The following is a 27222-nucleotide window of genomic DNA, read 5'->3' on the forward strand; positions in this document are numbered from 1 at the left end:
CCATTCACTAAGTCAGAAACGGGGACTTCTCACTGGAGATTGTTGAGTTCCATTCACAACTCCTCAGCAAATGAAACAGACCATGCCTGCATTCAGCAAGACCAGGAAAGCATCCAGGCATGAGACAGAAATGGGCAGGTGTCATTCTAACTAAAAGTTTCAGACAACAGCCATTTCCAATACTCCCACCTTTTGCACTGAAAGCATTACTGCTACCTGGGTGAGTTCTGCAACGAGCAGTGCAGAAAGTAAATGTTTAGAGTCAGAGAGTTTGGTTCTGTGCTGTACAGTACTGCTCTTCAGCCCACCAGGTCCATGCTGAACGGTTATTCAGCCCAGTCTTGCCCATCCACACCTGGCATACTCACCATATCCCTCCCATCCATGTGCCTATCCAAACTTCTCTTAAATGTTGCAATCATACTTGCATGTACCACTTCCACTGGGAGCTTGTTCCACACTCATACTACCCTCCGAATTCCCCCTCATGTTTCCCCTAATCATTTCACCCCTAGTTCTAGTCTCACCCAACCTCAGTGGAAAAAGCTTGCTTGCATTTACCCCATGCCCCTCAATTTTGTGTACCCCTATCAAATCTCCCCTCAATCTCCTACACTCCAAGTAATAAAATCCAAACCTACTGAATCTTTCCCTATGTTGTTGCGTGAATGAGGTCACCAGAGAAAGGAACTGGTAGATACAAAGCAGCTTCGTTATTCAACAAAACAAGGTACCGCAGGCATCATCGAGAGACGCTTTCAGTTGAAAGGTCTGTCTGGCCCAAGGTGGGGCTCGGTATTTTGTCCACTAAATGAAGGACAATTTCATATTTACAATGCATTCACAATGCTTTCTTTAAAACTACACACAAACTTCACACCATAGACACCTAAATGAATTTTAATCAGTACTGTCTGACGTGCAATTCACGGCTTTTAGGAACTCATTGTTCAAAGCTACACTCCAAATTAAATCCAAAATCTATACCCAGACCTGAAAATTATTTGCTAAATGTAGATGTCCTAAACCCAAAAATCACTAACACCCTATAACTCGGGTCCTCAAATCCCAGCAACATCCTTGTAAATTATAAACATGAGAAATTCCACAGACGCTGTAAATTCAGAGAAAAGTACACAAAATGTTGGAGGATTAAGGTGGCCAGGTAGCAGCTATTGAAATGAATAAACAGTTGACATTTCAGACAAGATCTTTCTTCAATCAACTGTTTATTCATTTCAGCAGATGCTGTCTAACCTGTTAATCTCCCCCAGCATTTTGAGTGTGTTTCCTTGTAAATTTTCTATGTACTCTTTCAACCTTATTGACAATTTTCCCATAGGTAGGTGAATTGAATTGATTTTATTTCTTACATCCTTCATATACATGAGTAAAAATCTTTACATTACTTCTGTCTAAATGTGCAATGTGCAATTTATAGTAATTTGTAATAAATAGTATGTACAACAGGACAGACATAACATAGAAATACAATTGTATCAGTATGAAGTAATCAGTATGATGACCTGGCAGAAGAAGTTGTCCCTGAGTCTGTTAGTCCTGGCTTTTATGCTGCGGTACCATTTCCGGGATGGTAGCAGCTGTAACAGATTGTGGCTGGGGTGACTCAGGTCCCCAATGATCTTTCAGGCCTTTTTTACACACCTGTCACTGTAATTGTCCTGAATAGTGAGAAGTTCACATCTAAAGGTGTGCCGGGCTGTCCGTACCACTCTCTGCAGAGTCCTGCGATTAAGGGAGGCACAGTTCCCATACCAGGCAGTGATGCAGCCAGTCAAGATGCCCCTGTAGTAGAAAGTAGAAATTGTGCCCCTGTAGAAAGTTCTTAGAATTTGGGGGCTCACACCAAACTTCTTCAACTGTCTAAGGTGAAAGAGGTGCTGTTATGTATTTTTCACCACACAGTCGGTATGTACAGACCACATGAGATCCTTGGTGATGTGTATGCCAAGGAACCAAAAGCTGTTCACCTTCTCAACCACAGATCCACTGATGTCAATAGGGGTTAACCTGTTTCCATTCCTTCAGTAGTCCACAACCAGCTCCTTTGTTTTTGCAACATTGAGGGAGAGGTTGTTTTCTTGATACCACCATGTCAGGGTGATGACTTGTTTTCTGTAGGCCACCTTGTTATTGTTTGAGATTAGGCCAATCAGTATGGTATCATCAGCAAATTTAACTAGCAGATTGGAGCTGTGGGTGGCAACATAGTCATGGGTGTACAGAGAGTAAAGGAGGGGGCTTAAGACACAGCCCTGAGGAGCACCTGCGTTGAGAGTCAGGGGGGCAGGGTTGAGAGAGCCCACTCTTACCACCTGCCAGAAATCTGACAGGAAGTCCAGAATCCAGCTGCACAAGGCAGGGTGCAGGCCGAGGTCTCTGAGCTTCTTGTCAGGCCTGGAGGGAATTATGGTGTTGAATGCTGAACTGTAGTCCAAGAACAGCATTCTCACATAAGCATCCCTCTTCTCCAGATGTGTAAGGACGGTATGGAGAGTTATTGCATCATCTGTTGATCAGCTGTGTCAGCAAGTGAATTGTAGGGGTCCAGTGTCGGTGGGGCAGTATACTGCAGATGTAGCCCTTGACCAGCCTCTCAAAGCATTTGCTTATTATTGAGGTGAGTGTGTCAGGACGCCAGTTGTTCAGACATGTTACCTTGGTCTTTTTTGGTACACGGACAACGGTGGATGTTTTGAAGCAGGAGGGCACTCTACACTGGGAGAGGGAGAGATTAAAAATACCTGTAAACACACCTGCCAGTTGTGTCGCGCACATCTGAGTACTCGTTGGAAACACCTGTGTACTTCGGCCTCAGAGATGAGCAAGGTGCAGTTCTCCTCGCGTGCTCAGTGTTGGCAACGTCAAACCGAGCATAAAAGAAGATTTCACTCATCTGGGAGAGAGGCAGCGATGTTGGAAACTCCACTGCATTTAGTTTTGAAGTCTACAATGGTGTGCAGACCTTGCTATAAGCTGTGTTGTTAGTGGAGAGTTGTGTCTGGATCTTGTCCCTGATTTGTCATTTTGCTGCCTTGGTGACTGTGTAGATCGTAACTGCATTTCTTGAGTTCCTGGTGGTTACCGGCAGTAAAAGCTCCGTCTCGTGCAGTAAGTACAGCGTGGACGGAAGTGTTGATCCAGGGTTTCTGGTTTGGATAGAAACAGACCGATTTCTGGGGGACAACATCCTCGATGCATTTCTGGATGAAACTCATGACCCCATCTGTGAACTCAGAGACATGCTCATCACGAAAGACATTCCAGTTGATGTCATCAAAGCAGTTCTGTAGCATGGAGACTGATTGGTTGGACCAACAGTGGACGGTTTTAACTAAGGCCGCCTCTGGTTTCAGGTTCTGCCTGTATATCGGCAGAAGCAGGATGGAGGAATGATCTGACTTTCCAAACAGCAGATGGAGGAGTGCTTTGTAAGCATTGCGGAAAGGAGAGGAGGTGTGGTCAAGTATGCTATCTCCCCGTGTGCTCACCTGGATGTGTTGACAAAACTTCAGAGAGACTTTAGACAGCGACGCTCTATTAAAGTCTCCAGCGATGATGAAGGCAGCCTCTGAGTGTACAGGCTCTGGGGTGCTGATGGTCTCGTACAGTTCCTTGAGAGCCAGGTCAGTATCAGCCTGCAGCAGAATATACACAGCTGTGATAATAACAGCCGTGAACTCCCTGGGCAGCCAGAAAGATCTATACAAGGTAATCCAGATCCGGGGAACAAAAGGATTTGAGGGCATCCACGTTCTGGGGGTCACACCAAGCATTGTTGACCATGAAACATACACAACCTCCTTTCCCAGAGAGGTTTTTTGACCTGCCCGCCTGGAACAGGGAGAACCCAGAGAGCTCGATGACATAATCCGGTATCTCGTCTGCCAGCCACGAAGCACGAAGCGTTACATTCTTTTGTTTCCCCACTGGTAGGAGATTCTGGCTCTCAGTTCGCACAGCTTATTGTCCAGGGGCCGACGCTAGCCAGGAGTAGATGAGGAAGTGGCAGCCGATTAGCATACCGTCTCCACCACACCAGGACGTTGGCCCTACTCCCTCGTCTCCGAGGTAATGATGGTGCAGTAGGTGAGCCTCCCACGGACCGTGCAAGTGAAGCAAAGGCAGCACGTACTGGGTAAATGCCATCTTCCCAATGTTCAGAAGAGTCGGTCTATCATATCTGATGTGACTATCAGCTACTTGAACAAGAAATGCAAAGAAAATCGCAGAAATTAGCAGTATACTGTAAAGTTGGAACGGAGCACTCGCAACACCACTGCCGTACGCGGCGACATCTTAACCTTTTGGAAACTGCACACAATACTCCAAATTAGGCCTCAGCAACATCGCATACAAGTGCAACACAACAGTCCGACTCCTAAACTGAAAGCAATAAGTGCTGGAATTCACTGCAAAATCTGCATTTTATAAAATGAACAAATAAAACAGGGAACCAGTTCTGGAGAAAATGGAAACTTTTCCATTGCAACAGGCTTTACTTGAGTTGAACTGGGATTAGTGTCCTGGGAAACAAACAAAAACTCAAAGTTCACAATATGCATAAATGTAATTAAAATTAATTGATTTGTAACAGCAATACAGACAGAACATTCACCAGGTTGATTCCAGAGATGAAGGGGTTAGACTATGAGGAAAGATCGAGCTGCCTGGGACTGTACTCACCGGAATTCAGAAGGATGAGAGGAGATCTTATAGAAACAAAATTCTGAAAGGAATAGATAAGATACAGGCAGGAAAGTTGTTTCCACTGGTAGGTGAGACTAGAACAAGGTGACATAGCCTCAAGATTCGGGGAAGTAAATCTAGGATGAAGATAAGGAGGAACTGCTTTTCCCAAAGAGTGGTGAATCTGTGGAACTCTCTGCCCAATGAAGCAGTGCAGGCAACTTCAGTAAATACATTTGAGACAAGGTTGGATAGATTTTTGCATAGTAGGGGAATTAAGGGTGATGGGGAAAAGGCAGGTAGGTGGAGACGAGTCCATGGCCAGATCAGCCATGATCTTATTGAATGGTGGAGCAGGCTCGACAGGCCAGATGGCTGACTCCTGCTCCTATTTTTTTAAAAAAAATGTTATGTTAAACATAAATTATACAAGAAATAACAATTAGAATACAAAAACATACCTTGAAATGCAGACTGAGGTAGATTAGGATTGTGTGAGTTGGTTCAAGAACCGAATGGTTGAAAGGAACTAGGGCTGTAGATGGTTTGTGTGAACAGAGCTCCAATGAGAATAAACTGACGTAGTTAAGGAACAAGGTGATGCAGCAGAGTAGTGAGACTGATAGTGATAATCAGGGTGACAGGATGAGGTTATAGTACACAAGCATTTGGCACAGTAGTGCAATGGTTAGCACAATGCTTTCCGGTACCAGTGACCTGGCTTCAGTTCCCACTGGTGTCTTTCTCCCCATGACTGCATACGTTTTCTCCGGATGCTCTGGTTTCCCCCCACAGTCCGACAGGCACGTCCATTGGTCATTGCAAATCGTCCCATGATTAGGCTCGGGTTAAATTGGGGGTACAGCTCGAAGAGCCTGTTCTCAATAAGTAAATATTTAGATTGGGAAAATGGGGAAGACAAAGTTGAATCTCTTTACCTGAACAGACGTGGCATTTATTAGACAATATATGAAGTGACAACACCTACAGAAATAAATGGATACAGTTTGTAGAGATGAGGTTGCAGAGTAACCAAGACTGGGAGTGCAACATTGGGTACAAACATTTCAGAAGGATGGCAGGTAGGAAAAGAAGCTCGCTTAAAAGCTGAGATCAGTGCAGTAGGAAAGCAATCATCCGGCTCAAAAAACCTTTGCATCAAATCAAGACCAAAGAGAAATATGGAACAAAAACCTGAACACTACAGCAACCGAGTGGTTCAAGCAGCATTTGTGGAAGCAAGAGGATCTGGCTGAGACTATGCATCAGGACTTGTCTCGATATGAAGTACTGACATACGTCTTCTGTCTCCACAAATCCTGCCTGACCTGCTGAGTTCTTCCAACATTCAGTTTATTGATGCAAAATCTACTTGGACAGAGTCAAACAAAGGGAAACTATTACTGGCAGGAGCAGCTACAATATAAAAGAGTGTAAACTGGAGTCTAAAGCAGGCTTGCAGAAAAAGTTGTGCAATAATCAGTTGGCAAAGGTAACTTGGGACAAATTCATGGTGTGAAATTAGGAGTCTTTCTTGGAGCTAAGGAACCAGCCAGGGAACAGAATTTTAGATCTGGGTGCATGTAATGAGACAGGATTAACTAATGATCTCATAGTAAAGGATCCCCTGACAATGATGAACCACAACATGATGAAATCCATGTTCAATAACAGTTAGATTTTAATAACAATTAAAAGGAGTGGAAACAGAAATGACTGAGCTGGGGGTGGGGGAGATGATTAAAAGCAAAGAACATACAGTGCCTATAAAAAAGTATTCACCCTCCTTGGAAGTTTTCATGTTTTATTGTTTTACAACATTGAATTACAGTGGATTTAGTTTAGCTTTTTTGATACTGATCAACAGAAAAAGACTTGTGTCAAAGTGAAAAACAGATTTCTACAACGTGATCTAAATTAATTACAAATATAAAACACAAAGTAAAATTGATTGCATAAGTATTCACCCCCTTCAAGTCAGTATTTAGTAGATGCACCTTTGGTAGCAAAGAATGTCTGCCAGAGAAAGCAGGATCTCCCGGTGGCCACACATTTTAATTCCACATCCCATTCCCATTCTGACATGTCTATCCACAGCCTTCTCTACTGTAAAGATGAAGCCACACTCAGGTTGGAGGAACAACACCTTATATTCCGTCTGGGTAGCCTCCAATCTGATGGCATGAACATTGACTTCTCTAACTTCCGCTAATGCCCCACCTCCCCCTCGTACCCCATCTGTTACTTACTTTTATACACACAATCTTTCTCTCACTCTCCTTTTTCTCCCTCTGTCCCTCTGAATATACCCCTTGCCCATCCTCTGGGTCCCGCACCCCCCCCCCGTCTTTCTTCCCGGACCTCCTGTCCCATGATCCTCTCGTATCCCTTTTGCCTATCACCTGTTCAGCTCTTGGCTCTATCCCTCCCCCTCCTGTCTTCTCCTATCATTTTGGATCTCCCCCTCCCCCTCCAACTTTCAAATCTCCTACTCACTCTTCCTTCAGTTAGTCCTGACGAAGGGTTTCGGCTTGAAACGTCGACTGCACCTCTTCCTAGAGATGCTGCCTGGCCTGCTGCGTTCACCAGCAACTTTGATGTGTGTTGCGTGGATAGGTCTCTATCAGCTTTGCACATCTGGACACTGCAATTTTTCTCCATTCTGCTTTACAAAACTGCTCAAGCTCTGTCAGATTGCATGGGGATCATGAGTGAACAGCCCTTTTCAGGTCCTGCCACAAATTCTCAATTGGATTGAGGTCTGGACTCTGACTTGGCCACTTCAGAACAGTAACTTTGTTGTTTTTAAGTCATTCCTGTGTAGTCTTGATTATGCTTGGGGCCATTGTCTTGCTGGAAAAGTAATCTTCTCCCAAGTTGCAGTTCTCTTGCAGACTGCATTGGGTTTTCCTCCAGGATGTCCCTGTATTTTGCTGCATTCATTTTACCCTCTACCTTCACAAGCCTTCCAGGAACTGTTGCAGTGAAGCATCCCCACAGCATGATGCAGCTACCACCATGCTTCACAGGAGGGATGGTGTGTTTTTTTAAAATTAAGTGTGGTGTTTGGCTTACTCCAAATGTAGTGTTTAGTCAATGGCCAAAAAGCTCAATCTTTGTTTTAACAGACCATAGAACCTTCTTCCAGCTGACTTCAGAATCTCCCACATGCCTTCTGGCAAAGTCTAGCTGAGATTTCATGTGAGTTTTTTTTTCCCAGCAGTGGCTTTCTCTTTGCCACTTCCATAAAGCTGTGACTGGTGAAGCACCCAGGCAACAGTTGTTATAGGGGCTGTCTCTCCCGTCTCAGCTACTGAAGCTTGTACCTCCTCCAGAGTTGTCGTAAGTCTCTTAGTGGACTCCCTTTCTTGCACGGTCACTTAGTTTTTGAGGATGATCTGTTCTAGGTAGATTTACAGCTGTGCCATTTTCTTTCCTTTTCTTGATGATTGACTCAGTGACTTGGAAATTTTCTTATATTCATCTCCAAACTTGTGCTTTTCAATAACCTTTTTGCGAGTTGTTTGGAGTGTTCTTTTGTCTTCATGGTGTAGTTTTTGCCAGGATACTGACTCACCAGCAGTTGGACCTTCCAGATACAGGTGTATTTTTACTACAATCAATTGAAACACCTTGACTGTACACAGGTCTCCAAAAACAGATCTCCAGTTAATTGTGACTTCTAAAACCAACTGACTGCACCAGTGACAATTTGGTGTGCTATATTTAAGGGAGTGTATACTTAAGCAATCAATGTTTTATATTTGTAATTAATTTAGATCACTTTGTAGAGATCTGCTTTTCACTTTGACATGAAAGTGTCTTTTTCTGTTGATCAGTATCAAAAAAGCACAATTAAATCCATTGTGATTCAATGTTGTACAACAATAAAACATGAAAACTTCCAATGGGGGTGAATACTTTTTATAGGCACTGTATATAGAGAGTAACGGGCAATGAAGCAGATCCAATACAAATCTTAAAGACATAACCCATTGAGAAATGCAGAGTTTCTGTATGTGACCAAGCAAAGAATTTAAGGATGGTATCAAATCAATAAAAGTTTCTTTTGCAGATTACTGGTCAAAAGGGTTATAGAATTTCTGAAATCAGAGAGAGATGACGGCAGCACAAACTATTTTAGGAGTTTGCGGAGAATCAGCATGGCATCTAAAACTTCGACAAACTTCCATAGAATTGTAGTGGAGGGTATATTGACTGACTGCATCACGGCCTGGTATGGAAACACTAGCGTCCTCAAACAGAAAATCCTACAAAAAGTAGTGGACACAACCTTCTCCATCATTGGTAAAGCCCTCCCTACTACTGAGCACAACTAAATGAAAGGCTGTTGCAGGAAAGCAGCATCCATCTCGGGGACCCCCACCGCCCAGGGCATGCTCCCTCCTCACTGCTGCCATTAGGAACGAGAGCAGGTTCAGGGACAGTTAACCACCAGGCTCTTGAACCAAAAGGGATAACTTCCTTCAACTTCACTTGCCCCATCACTGAAATGTTCCCACAATGAATGGACTCATTTCAAGGATTCTTCATGTCCTATTCTTGATATTTATTGATATTATTATTTCTTCTTTTGTATTTGCACAGTTTGTTGTTTTCTGCACTGTTTGAACGCCCTCGTTGGTGCAGTCTTTCATTGATTCTGTTATGGTTATTATGCTTTTGACTTATTAAGTATGCCCACAAGAAAATGAATCTCAGGTTTGTATATGGTGCTGTACATGTACTTTGATAATAACATTTACTTTGAACTAAAACAAATATAGAGGAAGAAAACAGGATATGCGATTGAACTAGCAAGAAATACAATGTCGTAGTTAGAGCTTTGTCAAGAATACATTTTAAAAGAGCAACAGGCTAAATAAACATCGATATCTCAGGATGAAACTGGGGAATTAATAATGGGAATAAGGAAGAAGAAAAGACCTTAAATAAATGTTGTATCTGTCGTCAGGACACAGAGGCATTCTCCTGATGAGGCGTGGAATCAGTCTTTTGCCCTCCTTCAGAAAAATGGTGGTGCACGACCAAACTAAAATCTGGAACTCCCACCAGATCTGTCTCTCCAGAAGGACTACACTGGCTCACGATGTTGCTCACCAGCACTTTCAAGGGCAGTTAAGGGTGGGGATTAAATGCTGATCTTGTCTGCAAGGTCACACCAGCTGCAGTTACCAATTGTACCCCACACCCCAACACAAGCACTGCCAGCCTCCTTATTCTCCACAGGAGAAGCAGAGGCACATTTCCATCAGGGACAAAGGAAGATAAATTTAGAGCTTGTTGGATGACAAGAGAGGAGAGCACAACAAGAGGCTGCCTAATTATTCATGGTTTTATTACTATTTAATTATTTATGGTGCAACTGTAACAAAAACCAATTTCCCTCAGGATCAGTAAAGTATGACTATGACTATGACAAGCATGTTGTACGTAGGTCACAGGAATGCAGCTTCCTGTAGAGAGCCGCCACTGATCCAATGGGTTGGGTATGTCATAGGAAACACGACATCTCAGTGAAGGCTGCAGAAGAAAGTAAAAACCAACAAGATCTGGGCCAATCAAGAAAAGGAAAGTGAAAGGTGAGCTGCTAATATAATGGGAATTTGCACAGGAATGCAAAGTACTAAAAGAGTACTTTGTATTTGTCTTTATCTGGAAAGGTAGTGCTTCTGGAATAATAGCAGAGGAAACAGTTCATGTTAAAATTGACTAATAATTACACGGATAAAAATCGATTAAAACAAGCCAGCATAAATTTAAAGGCAATTCCTCTAAATGATTTGATGAGGTTTTTTTTAAATAGAGAGGAATGCAGTTTAAATGTTGTATCTGCATTTCCAAAGGGCTTTCGATCAGGTGCCACCTAAAGGACTCAAAATTGAAGCACTTGGGCACAAAGACATTGACAGCATTACCACAAAATCGTCCAAGTAACAGAAAACTGAGCATCAAAGTGAATAATTCTTTCTCAGAGTGCAGGAAGGCAACTACTTTTTAAAAATCTATAGTGACCTAGAGTTGATGCTCAAACCACAGTTTCTATATTTGATAAAGACATGGACTGTGAATGGCAAGAAAATGGATTGTGCTACAGTAGGAAATAAACAGGGTGATGGAATGCACAGACACCGCGGAGGAAGTCAAGGTGGAAATGTGCAAGGCAATACATTTTGTTAGGAAGATTGTAAGACGGTATTTTTTAAAAAAGATTTGTTCCAAAAGGGTTCAGAGCAGAGTTCCTGGGGAGGTGTGGGCACACAAACCACTGCGAGTGGCAGGCCAGGTTGACCAGTTAGACTGCACTTCAAGTATTGTGAGCAGTGTGGTGACATTGGAAAGTGTCCAGAGGAGGTTCCCAGAAATGAAAGGGTTAACATGAAGTGTTTGATGGCTCTGGGCCTGTACTCACTGGAGTTTAGAAGAATGGTGTGGCGGGGGGCGGGGGGCAATCTTATTGAAACCTATCAAATACTGAAAGGCCTAGATACATTGGCTTTGAAAAGATGTTTCCTATAGTGGGTGATTCAAGGACCAGAGGGCACAGCCTCAGGATCCAAGTATATCATTTTATAACAGAGATGAGGAGAAATTTCTTTAGCCAGAGGATAGTGAATCTGTGTAATTCATTGCCCAGGCAGTTGTGGAGGACAAGTCATTGTGTATATTTAAAGTGGAAGTTTATAGGTGCTTGATTACTAAGGGCATCAAAGGTTACAGTGAGAAGGCAGAAGAATGTGGTTGAGAGGGACAATAAACCAGCTATGATGGAAGGGCAGAGCAGACTTGATGGGCCATATGGCCTAATTCTGCTCCTATGTCTTGTGGTCGAAGTTCTACACAATTCTGTGCATAAGAGTATAAAAGCAGGGAAGCCATGCTGAATCTTTATAAACCACTGGTCAACTGGAGAATTGTGTATTATTCTGTTTGCCTCACTACAACTTTAAATTCCTCAGCATACACATCACCAAGGATCTTATGTGGTCTGTTCATACTGGCTATGTGGCGAAAAAGACAGAACAGTGCCTCTTTCACCTCAGATGGTTGAAGAAGTTTGGCATGAGTCCCCAAATCCCAAGGACTTTCTACAGGGGCACAATTGAGAGCATCCTGACCGGCTGAATCACTGCCTGGTATGGGGACTGTACTTCGCTCTACCACAGGATTCTGCAGAGAGTGGTGCAGACAGCCCAGCGCATCTATAGTTGTGAACTTCAAATGATTCAGGACATTTACAAAGACTGGTGTGAAAAAAGGGCCAGAAGGATCATTGGGGATCTGAATCACCCCAACCACCAGCTGTTCCAGCTGCTACCATCCTGGAAATGGTACCACAGCATAAACGCCAGGACCAACAGGCTCCAGAACAGTTTCTTCTATCAGGCCAACTGACTGATTAATTCATGCTGATACAATCGTATTTCTATGTTATATTGACTGTCTTGTTGTACATACTATTATAAATTACTATAAATTGCACATTTAGACAGAGATGCCACTTAAAGGTTTTTACTCTGCATCTATATGAAGGATGTAAATAGTAAAGCCAATTCAATTCAATACAGGAAAAGTGGAGAGACCACATTCACAAGCAGAGAATAGAGGGGTTGAGGGGTGATTTAAAGGAAAAAAAGAATGCTGAGGGGTCAGGACAAAGTGGACAGTAGGGTATGTTCCCATTGGTGGAGGTTTTGAAGACCGGAGGTCAAAGACAGAAAACAAATAGGAAGGGATTTGAGAAAAACCTTTTATACATGCTACGCAGTTGGAAATAGGAATGTATTGTCGGGTGAGATTTAGATAGGTTCATTATGACCTTCCAGAAGAAACTGAATACAGTACATGGTGGAGAAAAATTTACAAGGCTATGGAAAAAGAGCCAGAGGAACACAAGCTGAAAGGCCTGCAGTTCTGTGGCCATTCCGTAACAACTCCCCTACGTGTTTACTTGCAATTAGGAACATCTTGCAGATGCCATCTACTACAGATGGGTGAATTAGGCAGATTTCCACTCAGACTGAAACTTTACTTCACAGAGAGAATCAAATATCCGAATGTCTGCTTGATTAGAGTCTTACCTGATAACAGTGGGCGTGAGCTCAGCACACACGAATATGCTCAGATTGCCCATCGAATGGGATGAAAACAAACCCACAATGGAAAACACCAGAGAAAATGGCTGCTGCAGGTATGTGGCCAAGTCTACAAGAGAGAGAACATGACAAGATTGAGAATGACTGCTTACGATTGTTTTTTTTATCCAGGTAAATATCAGATCAGATCTTCTTGTACAACAGGGAATACAGCCCCCACCCACAAAAAAAAACAAAACAGGAAAACCATTCATAACATCTCATAAAAAAACAAGGGAATAACATCAGCAAAACTCAATGTGAAGTACGGCCCATCAGTCACCTTTGCAGTACATTGGTCACCCTGACGCCAGTACCCTGTCTTCCACTCAATGTCTGTCTGAAGGCTTGGCTTACACAGCTCTCTTGGAGCTCAACAAGGATAGGACCCCCACCTCCCCCGCCCCCAACTGTACAACACTTTGAAAGCTTTCATTGGGAAAGGTGGGATTGGAGGATTGGAATTACTTTGGAAGTAACATTGATATGGAAGAGTTCAGAGGGAGCAGTAACTAGGAAAGAACTTCCAGTAACTGCGAGGGAGAGTTTGAGGGAACATTATACTATATTAATACTTTACTATATAGATGACAAGATTGTGAATCCTGGTACAAGACACTGTAGGAACATACCAATATACAGGACGACAGATCCTAGGACCTGTCAACTTTCACAGTAACAGAAAATCTTTCACATGACTATGCCTCAATGCCACTGACAATAGCAGTTTTAAAATACAGTTTTGTCTCAATAAACTTATTCACTTTACAACTCCTGAGAAAGCATAAAATCTCAAGGCAAGTATTAAAACTGGTTAATCTTTGTCCCGCTCTTTCATCCATTTTCATAATGGCACCTTTAGCATATTCAAACACTGAGCGTAAAGACATTGACTCTTCAATGGTTTACACGTGCAGCTGTGCACAAGCCAATTTTATTTTGCACCAGTCAACCAGAGGGGTTTTGACCTCAATGACTGCTGAATTAGGTTCCTCCAGTACTCTCGGAAAAGAAAAGCCACTCTTGAATGCCTAGCTGTGTCACATGATAAGATTTTCCGAGTAGGGTCAGCTTTCTGCATGAATTTATTTTCGTTTGTGAAGGAAGCAAATAACAGAAGCAGGTTAGACACTAAAGGTTCAAATACTTGTGCATGTAACTCATAAGTCATCCTGAGTGTTTCAATGTGCATCTCATTGTTTGTGAGATTGTGACTGCCTGCAAGTTCAAGTGAAATGGTCCTTTTCAATGCTCAAACACTGCAGTCAAAAGATAAACCTCTGCAACCTGTTTGAGATGTTTCACAAATCCAAAGTGAAAAGAATTTAAATGAAAGACAAAAGATTCTGCAGATGCTGTCTGACCCAAGTTCCTCCAGCATTTTGTGTGTGTTACTCAACAGGAAACAACTCTCATCTGAGTGACTGGGGCATCCTTCAATTTAATCAGTCCATGACTCTGATGCTCATTGCAAGCCTGATACAGAAAAGATCAGAGTGGCTGGGAGGAGGCAACTCTTAAGGATCATCCCCAAGGTTCACATTGTTCTTTGGTCCCATCAAGTTTGGGGTCAAGTGCACAATCTCAGGGAAAATAAGGTAACCTTGGAGTCTGTACTTGAGGACAATTGAGCGGGCTGACAGGGTGCATTTGTTCATGAGCACACTTGTTGAATATTCCACAAGGCAGGATGTGAAAGCAGGTGAAATTCTGAGCCAGCTGCATCATCGCTCCACCGAGAGAATGCAGAGCAACCAAGAGGAAATACTTGTTGATGTGACTTTGCTCTAGACGGTGACAATCTGAGACACATAGTCTAAGTTACACACAAGACATCCAAAGGCAAAGTAAACAACTAGGGGCGGGGTGGTGAGGAGAAGGAAGGCTTCCTTCTTTGGGATAGTATCAATTCCAAAGAAACATTCAAACTAGCCAGAAAAAGCGGCTCACCTGAGGACTGGGAGAAATTCAGAGTTCAGCAGAGGAGGACAAAGGGCTTAATTAGGAAAGGGAAAAAAGATTATGAGAGAAAACTGGCAGGGAACATAAAAACTAACTGTAAAAGCTACTATAGATATGTGAAAAGAAAAAGATTGGTTAAGACAAATGTAGGTCCCTTACAGTCAGAAACTGGTGAATTGATCATGGGGAACAAGGACATGGCAGACCAATTGAATAACTACTTTGGTTCTGTCTTCACTAAGGAGGACATAAATAATCTTCCAGAAATAGTAGGGGACAGAGGGTCTAGTGAGATGGAGGAACTGAGGGAGGAACATGTTAGTAGGGAAGTGGAGTTAGGTAAATTGAAGGGATTAAAGGCAGATAAATCCCCAGGGCCAGATGGTCTGCATCCTAGAGTGCTTAAGGAAGTAGCCCAAGAAATAGTGGATGCATTAGTGATAATTTTTCAAAACTCTTTAGATTCTGGACTAATTCCTGAGGATTGGAGGGTGGCTAATGTAACCCCGCTTTTTAAAAAGGAGGGAGAGAAACCAAGGAATTATAGACCGGTTAGTCTAACGTCAGTGGTGGGGAAAATGCTAGAGTCAGTTATCAAAGATGTGATAACAGCACATTTGGAAAGCGGTGAAATCATCGGACAAAGTCAGCATGGATTTCTGAAAGGAAAATCATGTCTGACGAATCTCATAGAAATTTTTGAGGATGTAACTAGTAGAGTGGATAGGGGAGAACCAGTGGATGTGGTATATTTGGATTTTCAAAAGGCTTTTGACAAGGTCCCACACGGGAGATTAGTGTGCAAACTTAAAGCACACGGTATTGGGGGTAAGGTATTGATGTGGATAGAGAATTGGTTGGCAGACAGGAAGCAAAGAGTGGGAATAAACGGACCTTTTCAGAATGGCAGGCAGTGACTAGTGGGGTACCGCAAGGCTCAGTGTTGGGACCTCAGTTGTTTGCAATATATATTAATGACTTGGATGAGGGAATTAAATGCAGCATCTCCAAGTTTGCGGATGACACAAAGCTGGGCGGCAGTGTTAGCTGTGAGGAGGATGCTAAGAGGATGCAGGGTGACTTGGATAGGTTAGGTGAGTGGGCAAATTATGGCAGATGCAATTTAATGTGGATAAGTGTGAGGTTATCCACTTTGGTGGCAAAAATAGGAAAACAGATTATTATCTGAATGGTGGCCAATTAGGAAAAGGGGAGGTGCAACGAGACCTGGGTGTCATTATACACCAGTCATTGAAAGTGGGCATGCAGGTACAGCAGGCGGTGAAAAAGGCGAACGGTATGCTGGCATTCATAGTAAGAGGATTCGAGTACAGGAGCAGGGAGGTACTACTGCAGTTGTACAAGGCCTTGGTGAGACCACAGCTGGAGTATTGTGTGCAGTTTTGGTCCCCTAATCTGAGGAAAGACATTCTTGCCATAGAGGGAGTACAAAGAAGGTTCACCAGATTGATTCCTGGGATGGCAGGACTTTCATATGAAGAAAGACTGGATGAACTGGGCTTATACTTGTTAGAATTTAGAAGATTGAGGGGGGATCTTATTGAAACGTATAAAATCCTAAAGGGATTGGACAGGCTAGATGCAGGAAGATTGTTCCCGATGTTGGGGAAGTCCAGAACGAGGGGCGACAGTTTGAGGATAGAGGGGAAGCCTTTTAGGTCCGAGATTAGGAAAAACTTCTTCACACAGAGAGTGGTGAATCTGTGGAATTCTCTGCCACAGGAAACAGTTGAGGCCAGTTCATTGGCTATATTTAAGAGGGAGTTAGATATGACCCTTGTGGCTAAAGGGATCAGGGGGTATGGAGGGAAGGCTGGTGCAGGGTTCTGAGTTGGATGATCAGCCACGATCATAATAAATGGCGGTGCAGGCTCGAAGGGCCAAATGGCCTACTCCTGCACCTATTTTCTATGTTTCTATGCTTCAGAGGAATGCAGGGTGAAGTCATTTGAGACTTCGCAAGCACTGGTAGAAGATTCTGTTCTTGCAGGTTACAGAGCACACAATTAGGAGTCACAGGATAAGGGGCTGGTCATTTTGGACTGAGGTGAGGAATACTTTGAGCAGTGCGTCACGAGTCATTGCAATTCTCCTGCTCAAGGAGTTGCAAATGTGAAGTTAAGTGTGTTGAGGGCAGAGGTGATAACAAATGAACATCAGGAGGAATTAGAGAATATGGGGACCACACACCTTACTGCTTGAACAGGTTTAAAGTATTGAACGATGACTGCATTGGCTCTAGGTCAGGCTGTAAGTAATACATTGGGATGGCGATAGAGGGTTCCCCTCCACAAACAAAGAAGCTGCTCGTGTCCCAAGGACAAACAGGACCATGAGATCCATGGCAATCTCTAATCTCTACGTGAAACTGTGAGGTACAACTGCACCACAGGAAGCACTAATCGGTAATCCATAAAAGTTTGGAGATTAATTACACACAGTGAATACAAACAACACATTCATCGTCGTGGTGGCTATCCCTCAGGGTCGAGGATGATGGTCTTCGTTCTGAAGAAGTGGCCCACAGAGTGAAGACGCCTGTGCGTGTACTTGTTTAATGTGTACTTGATGTTGCACTCCAAGAAGCACACGATACTTCACAAATTAACCAACTGATTCCAATGGCATGGAAACCATTAACACCAGGAGCTCCTGCTCATCTACAATCCCAGAATGAAGATGGCGTGTCAGGGAATATCAAGCCTCACTAGCACTTCATACAGCAGATCCAAACGGTCGCCCATCCCTAGAAACCTAGAGGCAAACTCCAGAACACAACACGTCACAGGAATGAACCGAATACAATAGATGAGAAGATTGAGGCCAGGTTGGGGTTCATGCAGAATGCAAGTTTAAGATGATGCTGTTCTCCGGCACTGTTTTTGGTGTGAGTTTGGTAGGATTATCAAAGCACTGAAACCTTAAATGCTGACAGTGTCCTACAATATCAATAAGCCACTGAGGAGGCTTGCTGACTACATTTTGCTGACAAATGCCCTGGTTATCTTGAACTACATCAGATCATTTATATGACTGTTTTATGTAAAAACAGCATCTCATCAAGTCAAGCCTTTGTCATTTAACTACATACATGTATACTGTCAAATAAGACGTTCCCTGAACCAGGATGTAAAACACACATATAATATACAATAACTTGAAGGATAAAATCTACAGATGAATTACACATAAGCTAAATTATGTAATGTGGAATTACACATTATGTAAACTAAATATTGTCAGGTACAGAACAGATTAACCAGTGACACTTCGAATGCGGTGTGGCAGAGAGTTCAGGAGCCGAATGCCCTGAGGGAAGAAAATGTTTTTATGCATTGGAGCCTCTTGCCTGATGGTAGAAAGTCAAAGAGGATGCTGGACAGATGGGTGGGATCCTTGATACTACTAAGGGCTCTGCATACACAGCACTCCTGATAAAAGTCCCTGATAGATGGCAGGGAGACCATCTCAGCAGTGCTCAGTTCTTAGTAGGAACTTCCGGCCCCACGCTCAACTGCTCCCATAGCAGGTGGACTTATCAGGTCGCTTCCAATGGTGTTCCTATAAATTCAATTAAGATTGGGGGTGGGGGAGCCTTGCTCGTCTCAATCTCCTTAGGAAGTGGAGGCGTTGCTGTGCCTTCTTGTTCGGGGAGGTGATATTGAGGGACCAGGTGAGGTCATCCATGATGTGAGCTCCCAGGAACTTGGTGCACTTAGCTCTCTGGGCAGAGGAGCCATGTATTCACAGAGGGGGATGGTTCGTTTGCGCCTTCCTGAAATCCAGCATGATTTCCTTGGTCTTCTCCACATTCAGACTTGGGTTGTTCTTCTCACACCAGTCCACCAGCTACTCCAATTCCTCTCTGTACTCCGACTCACCATCCTCGTTGAGGCAACTGCTGAGGTGTCATCCACAAACGTGACGACACAGTTTGAGCTGGATGCTGCGACACAGTCATGTGTCAGTGTGAACAGCAGCAGGCTGAGGGCACAGTCTTGGGGAGTGCCAGTCCTCAGCGTACTATGAGAGACGTTGCTGCCCACACCAACTGACTGGCTGTACTGTTAAGTCCAGGATCCAGATGCAAAGGGAGGTGTTGAGATCCAACCAGGACAGTTTCCCCACCAGTTTCTGGGGTATGATGGTGTTGGTCGCTGAACTGAGGTCTATAAACAGCAGTCTAGCATATCAGACCCCATTTTCTCGGTGGGACAGGACAGAGTGGAGGGCAGTGCCTATTGCATCGTCAGTGGATTGATTTGAGTGATAAGCCAACCAGAAGGGGTGTAATGCAGCTGGGAGCAAGACTTTAACGCGTTCCATGACCAGCCACTGAAAACGTTTCATAATGGTTGATGTTAATGCTATTAGATAATAGTCATTTAGGCAGGTTACTGTCCCCTTTTCTGGCTCTGGAATGATGGTGACACCTTGAAAACTGAGGGGACAATGGATTGTTCCAGAGAGGCATTGAATGTCCATCAGCGTCTCACTTAGCTGGTCTATACGGTCTTGCAGACCCTGACCCGGTACGCCGTACGGTCTTGCATACCCTGACCCGGTCCGCCGTACGGTCTTGCAGACCCTGACCCGGTACGTTCTACGGTCTTGCAGACCCTGACCCGGTACGTTCTACGGTCTTGCATACCCTGACCCGGTACGCCGTACGGTCTTGCATACCCTGACCCGGTCCGCCGTACGGTCTTGCATACCCTGACCCGGTCCGCCGTACGGTCTTGCATACCCTGACCCGGTCCGCCGTACGGTCTTGCAGACCCTGACCCGGTACGTTCTACGGTCTTGCAGACCCTGACCCGGTCCGTTATACAGCTTTGCACGGATTGACAGGTTAGGGTCTTCTTCCTCACCTCAGCTTCAGCCAGATGGAGAGTCTGCTCCCCTGCGGGGAGGGGTACCTTCCTCACCAGCACTTTGTTCTGTGTATCAAGCCAGGTACAAATGAGAGCTGTCACATCCCCTGATCTAAAAGCAGCATCACGATCCCTCAGCTGTGCACAGACCTGTGCAGTAAGCCATGGCATCTGATTTTCCCTCACCTGGATGTGTTTTGTGATGGTAACAGATAAAAGCTATACAGAGCAATTTATGGTAATAGGGCAGATGACGAAGAGGAAGGATCAAGAGGCATACTAAAGGAGAGGTGAAAGGTTGAGGCAATGGGGACTTTGGTAGCAGAGGTGATGAGGAGGTGCCAGCAATTGGATGCACTTACCTCAGGATAGCCAGGATGGAGGAAGTGGATATCCGATAGGGAACTTTGAGACCACAGCTAGTTTTGAAAACAAGGATGAAAATTTTTAAGTTGATGCATTTCTTAAATCAGGAGCCAATGTGAAGCAATGTACAGAGATGGGATGGTAGTTTGCAAGAAAGTGGGATTCATCTGGGGACTAAATAACATACTGTTCAAACGATTATTAACAGTGGCTGATGGCTCTTGCATGAGTATTCCGCCATTAGAATCCCTACTCTCTGTCTATTGAATTGCATTGTACAGAGTGAACTTGCACAGTAGACTAGCCATTTCAAACTTATTAATTATTGGAGTCAACCTCTGACATAAAACTTCACTGATGTTGCAGCACTTAAATGAAGTGTTTTTGAAGTTCCTAAAAGTAGTATTATTTAAAACAGAGCTGTTGATTAATGGAAAAAAGTTTGCTCTTTGCAGTGTCAAATGTAGTGTTAAACCAGTAGAACATTGATATCTGTTATTAAAATGACAACAGAATATTTCAGTCCGAATCAGGGTCTTGACTTGAAATGTTAACCTTGCCTCCACGGACGCTGCTTGACCTACCGAACTCCTTTAGCAGATTGGTTTAGCTCCAGACTCCAGCATTTCCAACAAACTTCTACAGAGCTATTGCTGAAAGTATCCTAACTAGTTGTATCATGGTCTGGTATAGCAATTTGAATGTGCACAAATGCAAGAAGCTGTGGAAAATAGTAGATTTGGCCAACACATCACTGGCACATCCACCTCCCCTCACCATCGGTAGCATTTCCAGGGGGCACTGCCTCAAGACAGCTAACCCATTTGGGCCATGCCATCTTCTTGCAGCCACCATGTCAAAGTACATGTACCTTGTACAATCTTCAGATTTGTCTCCTTACAGGCAACCACAAAACAAAGAAACTCAATAGAAACCATTTAAAATAAAGACAGTCAAACCCCAACGTGCAGAAAATAAAGAACATACTGTGCAAACAACAACTAAGGTCAATGAAAGTGAGTCCAGCCATGAAGCCAGTCAACACTGCAGCCATCCGGGAGCCTGTTAGATGCAGGCCACAGTCTCAGTTCAGCGCAGACACAAGTAAACCTCATGGAGCAGCTAGCTGAACCATCCTGTCCCTCACCTTTGGCCCTGAAACCTTGACCTTTTCAATCTGGCCCAACAATTAGACCGTCCAAACCCCGGGTCACTCCTTGATCTCGGACCCAGGCTTGGACACTTTGGGACGCTCTCCGGTACAGACCCTGGGTGATGCCTTGATCTCGGACCCAGGCTTGGACACTTTGGGACGCTCTCCGATACAGGCCCTGGGTCACTCCTTGCTCTCGGACCCAGGCTCTGGCACCTTGGGACGCTCTCTGGTACAGACCCCGGCGTGACTCCTTGCTCTCGGACCCAGGCTTGGACACTTTGGGACACTCTCTGGTACAGACCCCGGGTCACTCCTTGGCCCATACCTGACCTTTCCAACTTGGCCCAGCATTTAAATCGCCCGACCCTTGGGTCGTTCTTTGCTCTGGGCAAGAGATTCAGAAGTCTGAAGTCCCACACCACCAGGTTCAAGAACAGCTACTTCCATTCAAACATTCACTTACTGAACCAACCTGTTCAACCCTAATGACTAGTTTAGTAGCACTAAGACACCTTGGCACTAAAATGGACTTGTTTTTGTTCTAATTGTGTTCTTTCTTGAAAGTTTTTAAAGATTTTTCAGGTTTTGTGATAATCAAGCAACGGACTGGTTATTCCATAGTGGCCACAGAACATAACGAGGGAGGGAGGAAGATACAGTGTGAACACATTCATATCTGATACATTGCTTTTTATTCCTGTTTTTCCCACACACACACAAAAAATCTGAACAGTTGTGGTCAAGTTCAACTCCTAGCATCCTGCAGCAGAGAAATCGGGCTTTGAAAGGATTGTTTAACTTGGATCTTAGGGTTTATAAAATGTTGTTCACTGCTACCTGACCCTCCACTTCCAAACATCCCAACGTATCTCAGTACTTCTCCCAGGTAGGGTATAATCTTCAAATCAGCCACCCTCACTCAACACCCCCCCCACCAATTATTGAAAACAAGGCAATACTGATGTTGAAAATCCAGAGCAATACTAAAGTACTGGAGGAACTCAGTGGGTTAGGCAGCATCTATGAGGGAACATGAACGGGTGACATTTTGGGTGGAGACCCTTCATCCAGAATGCATTTCTCTCCTGGCATGAGGTCCTCCAGTGTCTGTGTGTTGCTCCCCAATTATTTTTAGGTTTTGTGACGTAGCAAGCAATAGACTGATTATTCCACAGTAGCCACAAAATGTAGATGATCAGCCCAGTCAAGGTGGAGGGAAGGAGAATAGGCCAAAGCAGGACTTACTGTTGACGAGGCCCAGCTGTAGAAGGGAAGCGAGTGCTGTCAGGATGGTGAACACCAGCAGGGTACCTCTTCGCCCGATCAGCCCAACGAGTAAGCACATGACCACACAGGAGAGAATCCCAATCAGTTCCATGACATAGTAGTGGGTGTAGAAATTGCTCAGTGTTTCTCCTTTATGCTCCATCAGACTCTTTGCAAAGCAATTGTGGATCCCAAATCCTGCCAGGCTGCAGAACAAAATCAAGAGGACAGGAAGAGTCAGAATGCATCTTACACTCAAAAAAAAAAATCAGCTTTTGTAATTCGGCAAGCAATAGGTTCTTTGTTCACCAAATATTGGTCATTAGTCCAGTGCCAGAATGTCATTGCCCAGGAACAGACTGAGGGCTAGGAGAATTTCTGGAGCCAGATGGACAAGGAGGGACAGTTTCTCTCCTGAAGATCAACAGTGGAATTTTACAATAATCCATGATCTTATCTATTGGTCTATTTAAAATTACAGATCATCAATAGAAGTTAAATTCCACAGCTACCATCGTGAGACTACAACCTCTTTAGGCCACTCATCATGTGAGCTGTGTGCTGCATACTGTACAATTATGGCCATCACTGACAACCTTCCTTCCCAGGGGTTATCAACTGTCAATAAGGACACTGGTTGCAAGGCGGACAGTGTTGGACGACTTATTCAAGAAGACAGCATCGCTCAAACCATTGATCAGTAGCACCAAATGAGGGATAATTATGAGAAGCACTGTGCTGAACTGCCGTTTATCCCATTACACAGGCTCTATTCTGACAGAAAGATGCACAAAGTAAGTGTCAATGTCACTTATTCTCTTGCTTCAATCAGAGCTGCACTTTCTCCACAAAACAAAACAACTATGGTAGTGTAGTGGTTAGCACAACGCTTTACAGTACTAGCAGCCCAGGTTCAATTCCTGCCGCTGCCTGTAAGGCGTTTGTACGTTCTCCCCGTGACCGTGTGGGTTTCCTCCCACAGTCCAGAGATGTACCAGCTGGTGGGTTGAGTAGGCATTGCAAGGCCAGAATTAAATCAGTGGCTGGAAGGACCAGAAGGGGCTATTCTGTGCTGTATCTCAGTACATAAACTATTCAAAGAAAACATGGAAACACAAGAGACTACAAACACAACTTCTCCAGGACCAATGGAAGCAAATGGTTCACCTCAAGTGAAGGAACCAATTTCTATAATCAAATTGACATTGAAAATTCAGGAGCACAATACTTACAACTATAATTGTTTACTGAAGCTGTCAATAAATGAAACTCTGAGCCTGGATATTGTTTGCCAGGGCTAATCAAATCCTTCTTTCTACCGACAGAAAACAATTAAAGCTTTGAAAGTGACTCAATTCTCTGCAAAAAGGTAAAAAAAAAACAATCTGACTGGGTAGGTCCTTCTTGTTGTGGTCCCCTCATGCCCATACCAGAACCAAATATAGAAGCAAACAACAGGAATTCTTCAGATGCTGGAAATTCAAGCAACACACATAAAAGTTGCTGGTGAACGCAGCAGGCCAGGCAGCATCTCTAGGAAGAGGTACAGTCGACATTTCAGGCCGAGACCCTTCATCAGGGCCTGACGAAGGGTCTCAGCCTGAAACGTCGACTGCATCTCTTCCTAGAGATGCTGCCTGGCCTGCTGCATTCACCAAATATAGAGGGTTTATTCTCCTGGTATGGAGTGACTTAGGATGAGGTCCCTGGCGTAGAGGAGGAAGATCCACAAATGTTCACACATCCATGGTCAGAATCATACAGAGAAACAGCCTTTCAGCCCACCACAACCAGACTGACCATCACCAATCCATCTACACCAGCAATCCCCAAACATTTTTGTGTTACCACCCCTTTAGCACATCCCCAACACCCCCTCTCCCTTTCTGGCCATTACAGAAAAATTACTGAAGAATTTTGATTTACAATACACAGTGAAAGAAAGTAGGAACTGCAAATTCAAAGCAGTGACAAATAATTGCAAAAATTATTCAAATCTATTTAAAGCTACAAATAAAAGTAATTCTTTATTTAATTACAGTTTAAAACTATTTTCATCAACAGTTTTAGAGCGTACATTAGTCATTCAACGATTCACTACTTTATTACTTTTTCACCTTTCGATGAGATGAATGGGCTTGGTACAGTGATATCAGCTTCTCAACATCAGGCTGAATGTCAGTCAGGAGTCTCAGATCCCCACGCTCTGTAGTTTGCTGCCTGTTCCATTGCTTTGAAAGACTTGGACAACTGCACTGAAACTGCGTTCCACTAAATATGATGCTGGAAAAGCAATTCAGAACATCCTGATCTTTTTCCACAGTGCAGGATACAATTCAGAAATTTCTTTCTGCAATGAAAGTCTTAATGTGATTTTTGGAACTTTGGGTTCAATCCAAAGTTATTTTGTAGCCAGATCAATTCTTCCTCCATCTTTCCCGTTAACTCCTCATTGCAAGTGGTCAGGAATGGGTTTTATCTGGAATTTGGATCAAGATCCTGAAATCTCTGTGGCATGTCTTTATGTGGCTCACCCAGGTGGGCACAGTATACTTAACTATCACCATCTGGTATTCCTTCTTTCTCTTCACATCAGATAAGCTAGGAAATTGGAAAAGGTTGAGATGGCCTATATTACACTTAAATAGGGTTAGCTTGGACAGCAACGTAGAGATGACTGATTTGACTTTGATGATTTGAGTCTTCAAAGAATTTTATCAGTTTCGAAAAGCACCCAAGTGTCTCAGGCAGTTTTCTTTTGAGAGCCATCTGACTTCCGTGTGCAACAGCAAGTGTTCAAACTGTCCATCACTCTCAGTACAAAGCTCTTGATACGGTTGACAATTGGGAGCATGGGACTTGATTTTATTCATTTCTGTGGTAGTAGCATTTTAATGATTTGTGCAGCTGTTTACATAGGTTTTTTTGTGAAAGGTGTTGTCTGAATTACATAATGAATGGTAAATATGTTAGTTACAGCTTTTTTCCAAGAAAGTAATAACCCCACAGTGGTATCCAGTTATGGATGGTGCCCTATCTCTGGCAAAAGCATGACTGTTGGTGAGCAGAATGTCCTTCTCTATGAAAAATTGCTCAACAACCCAAAATATGGACTCCCCTTTGTAACTGTTTCTACTCCCCTTCCAAGTAACAACTCTTGAACCATGTTCATCTTTTATGAAGCGAACATATCCAAGAAGCAAAGATTTGTTACCTGCCAAAGTTGACTCATCCAACTGCAGAGCAAATTCTGTTATCCTAAGTGTTAAGTTTTGTATCTCTAAAACATTAGAGGAAAAAAGGGAGCCAAGAAATGAGAGTCTTAGTTCATGTTTTCTTTAAGTGAGGCACATGGTAGTGTCATGACGTATGCAATTCACTTTTTTTTAAAACATATAACCCATAATGAATCATTTAAATGAAGAATGCTTAATCAAATATATTTACAATATTACTCAAACATTACTAACATTACTAACATATTAAAAACACAACACTCCTCCCTGCTTAGCTATAAAGTCCAACTCAAGATAGACTGCATCTGAACTATATACACAGAAAGCAATATAACTACTATATAGATGTCCACAGCATAGTAAATTTTAAATTGTCCATTTAATTTCTGTGGCGGAATTCTCACCCTTGTAGGCTAATGTCTTTCGTGACATTAATGTCTCTCTGCTTGTGGATGTGAAAACAACCTCGGGTTCTGGGGCCCCCTCCACGGTGGTTGTAGGAGTTGTCGGAGGCTGCAGGAAGTGGTTGCAACAGTCTGGACACCTTTCTTCTCCTTCCCATTTCTTCTAGTGGATGCATCTTGATGTGCACTTAGTTCACTGGCATATTCTCTTATTAAACCTTGTATTGCTCCCTTTATGATCTGATCTCTCCGCATGGTTTCCACATCACAACATCTGAAAAATCCTCTGTATTCATATCTTCACTGACTCCTTTCTTTTTGGCCGTCCATTCATCCAGCTGGGTTTGGTCTTTGCAACTACTTTTACAAGCAGCTTTTTGTCTCTCAACTGAAGTTCATGCAATAACCTGAAAGCACACAGAGTAGATTCTGGATCTTTATATTCACAAAAGCCCAATACTTGCAACTTTCCTGAAGCTCTTTGAACTCTCTTCCAGCCCCAAGCCACATTTCACAAGTAACTGCCTGATTAACATATCAGAAGTTTTCTCAGATACGTTGTCTTCAAAAACTGTTGTAGTCGGACCAGTGCTTTCGTCACTTTCACGCTTGCTGAGCAGCACGATCCTTCCTTGGTCCAATATGCTTTCCAACCAGGGGAACAGAGGTTGGCAGCAATACCTGTTTGCCCTCTGCTGGGCCACGGTTCATGGCATACAGCACAGAGGCAGTTGTGGCATCATCCAGTGTCTTTCTTCATTTGCTTACAGTTGACTATTACAGGGGATGTGGCATGCAAATGGTGGATGGATCTCTAATCGAGTTGCAGTTGTCTCAGCCAATCACACCCCCACAATGCTGGTCCTTTGGCTTTTACCACATACAAGCTCAATGTGGCTTGTTGCTTGTTGTATTTCACTGTTATGTACGCCATTCCCACAGGAGTTATCTTTTCTCCAGTACAGGTTCTTAGTTGGATATTTGCCGGTTTCAGATCAGTATCTTTGAAATGCTGTTCAAACTCATTTTGTGGAATGACTAAAACAGCTGAGCCAGTGGCCAATTCTATTT

General features: G+C 43.5%; 1 protein-coding gene across 3 annotated transcripts in view; it reads right to left on the reverse strand.

The window, feature by feature from the left end:
* LOC134358081 (solute carrier family 22 member 23) overlaps window positions 1-27222 on the reverse strand; it is a 137540-nt gene that overhangs the window by 12964 nt on the left and 97354 nt on the right. For all 3 annotated transcript variants that reach the window (XM_063070014.1, XM_063070013.1, XM_063070016.1), the window contains 2 exons: window positions 22491-22717; window positions 12813-12936 (listed from right to left, as the gene is read on the reverse strand). In XM_063070014.1, coding sequence (XP_062926084.1) covers window positions 12813-12936; window positions 22491-22717 — 351 coding nt within the window. The remainder of the gene's footprint in view (window positions 1-12812; window positions 12937-22490; window positions 22718-27222) is intronic.

Source organism: Mobula hypostoma, chromosome 17 (genome assembly GCF_963921235.1).
Source record: "Mobula hypostoma chromosome 17, sMobHyp1.1, whole genome shotgun sequence".
Classification (NCBI taxonomy): Eukaryota; Metazoa; Chordata; class Chondrichthyes; order Myliobatiformes; family Myliobatidae; genus Mobula; species Mobula hypostoma.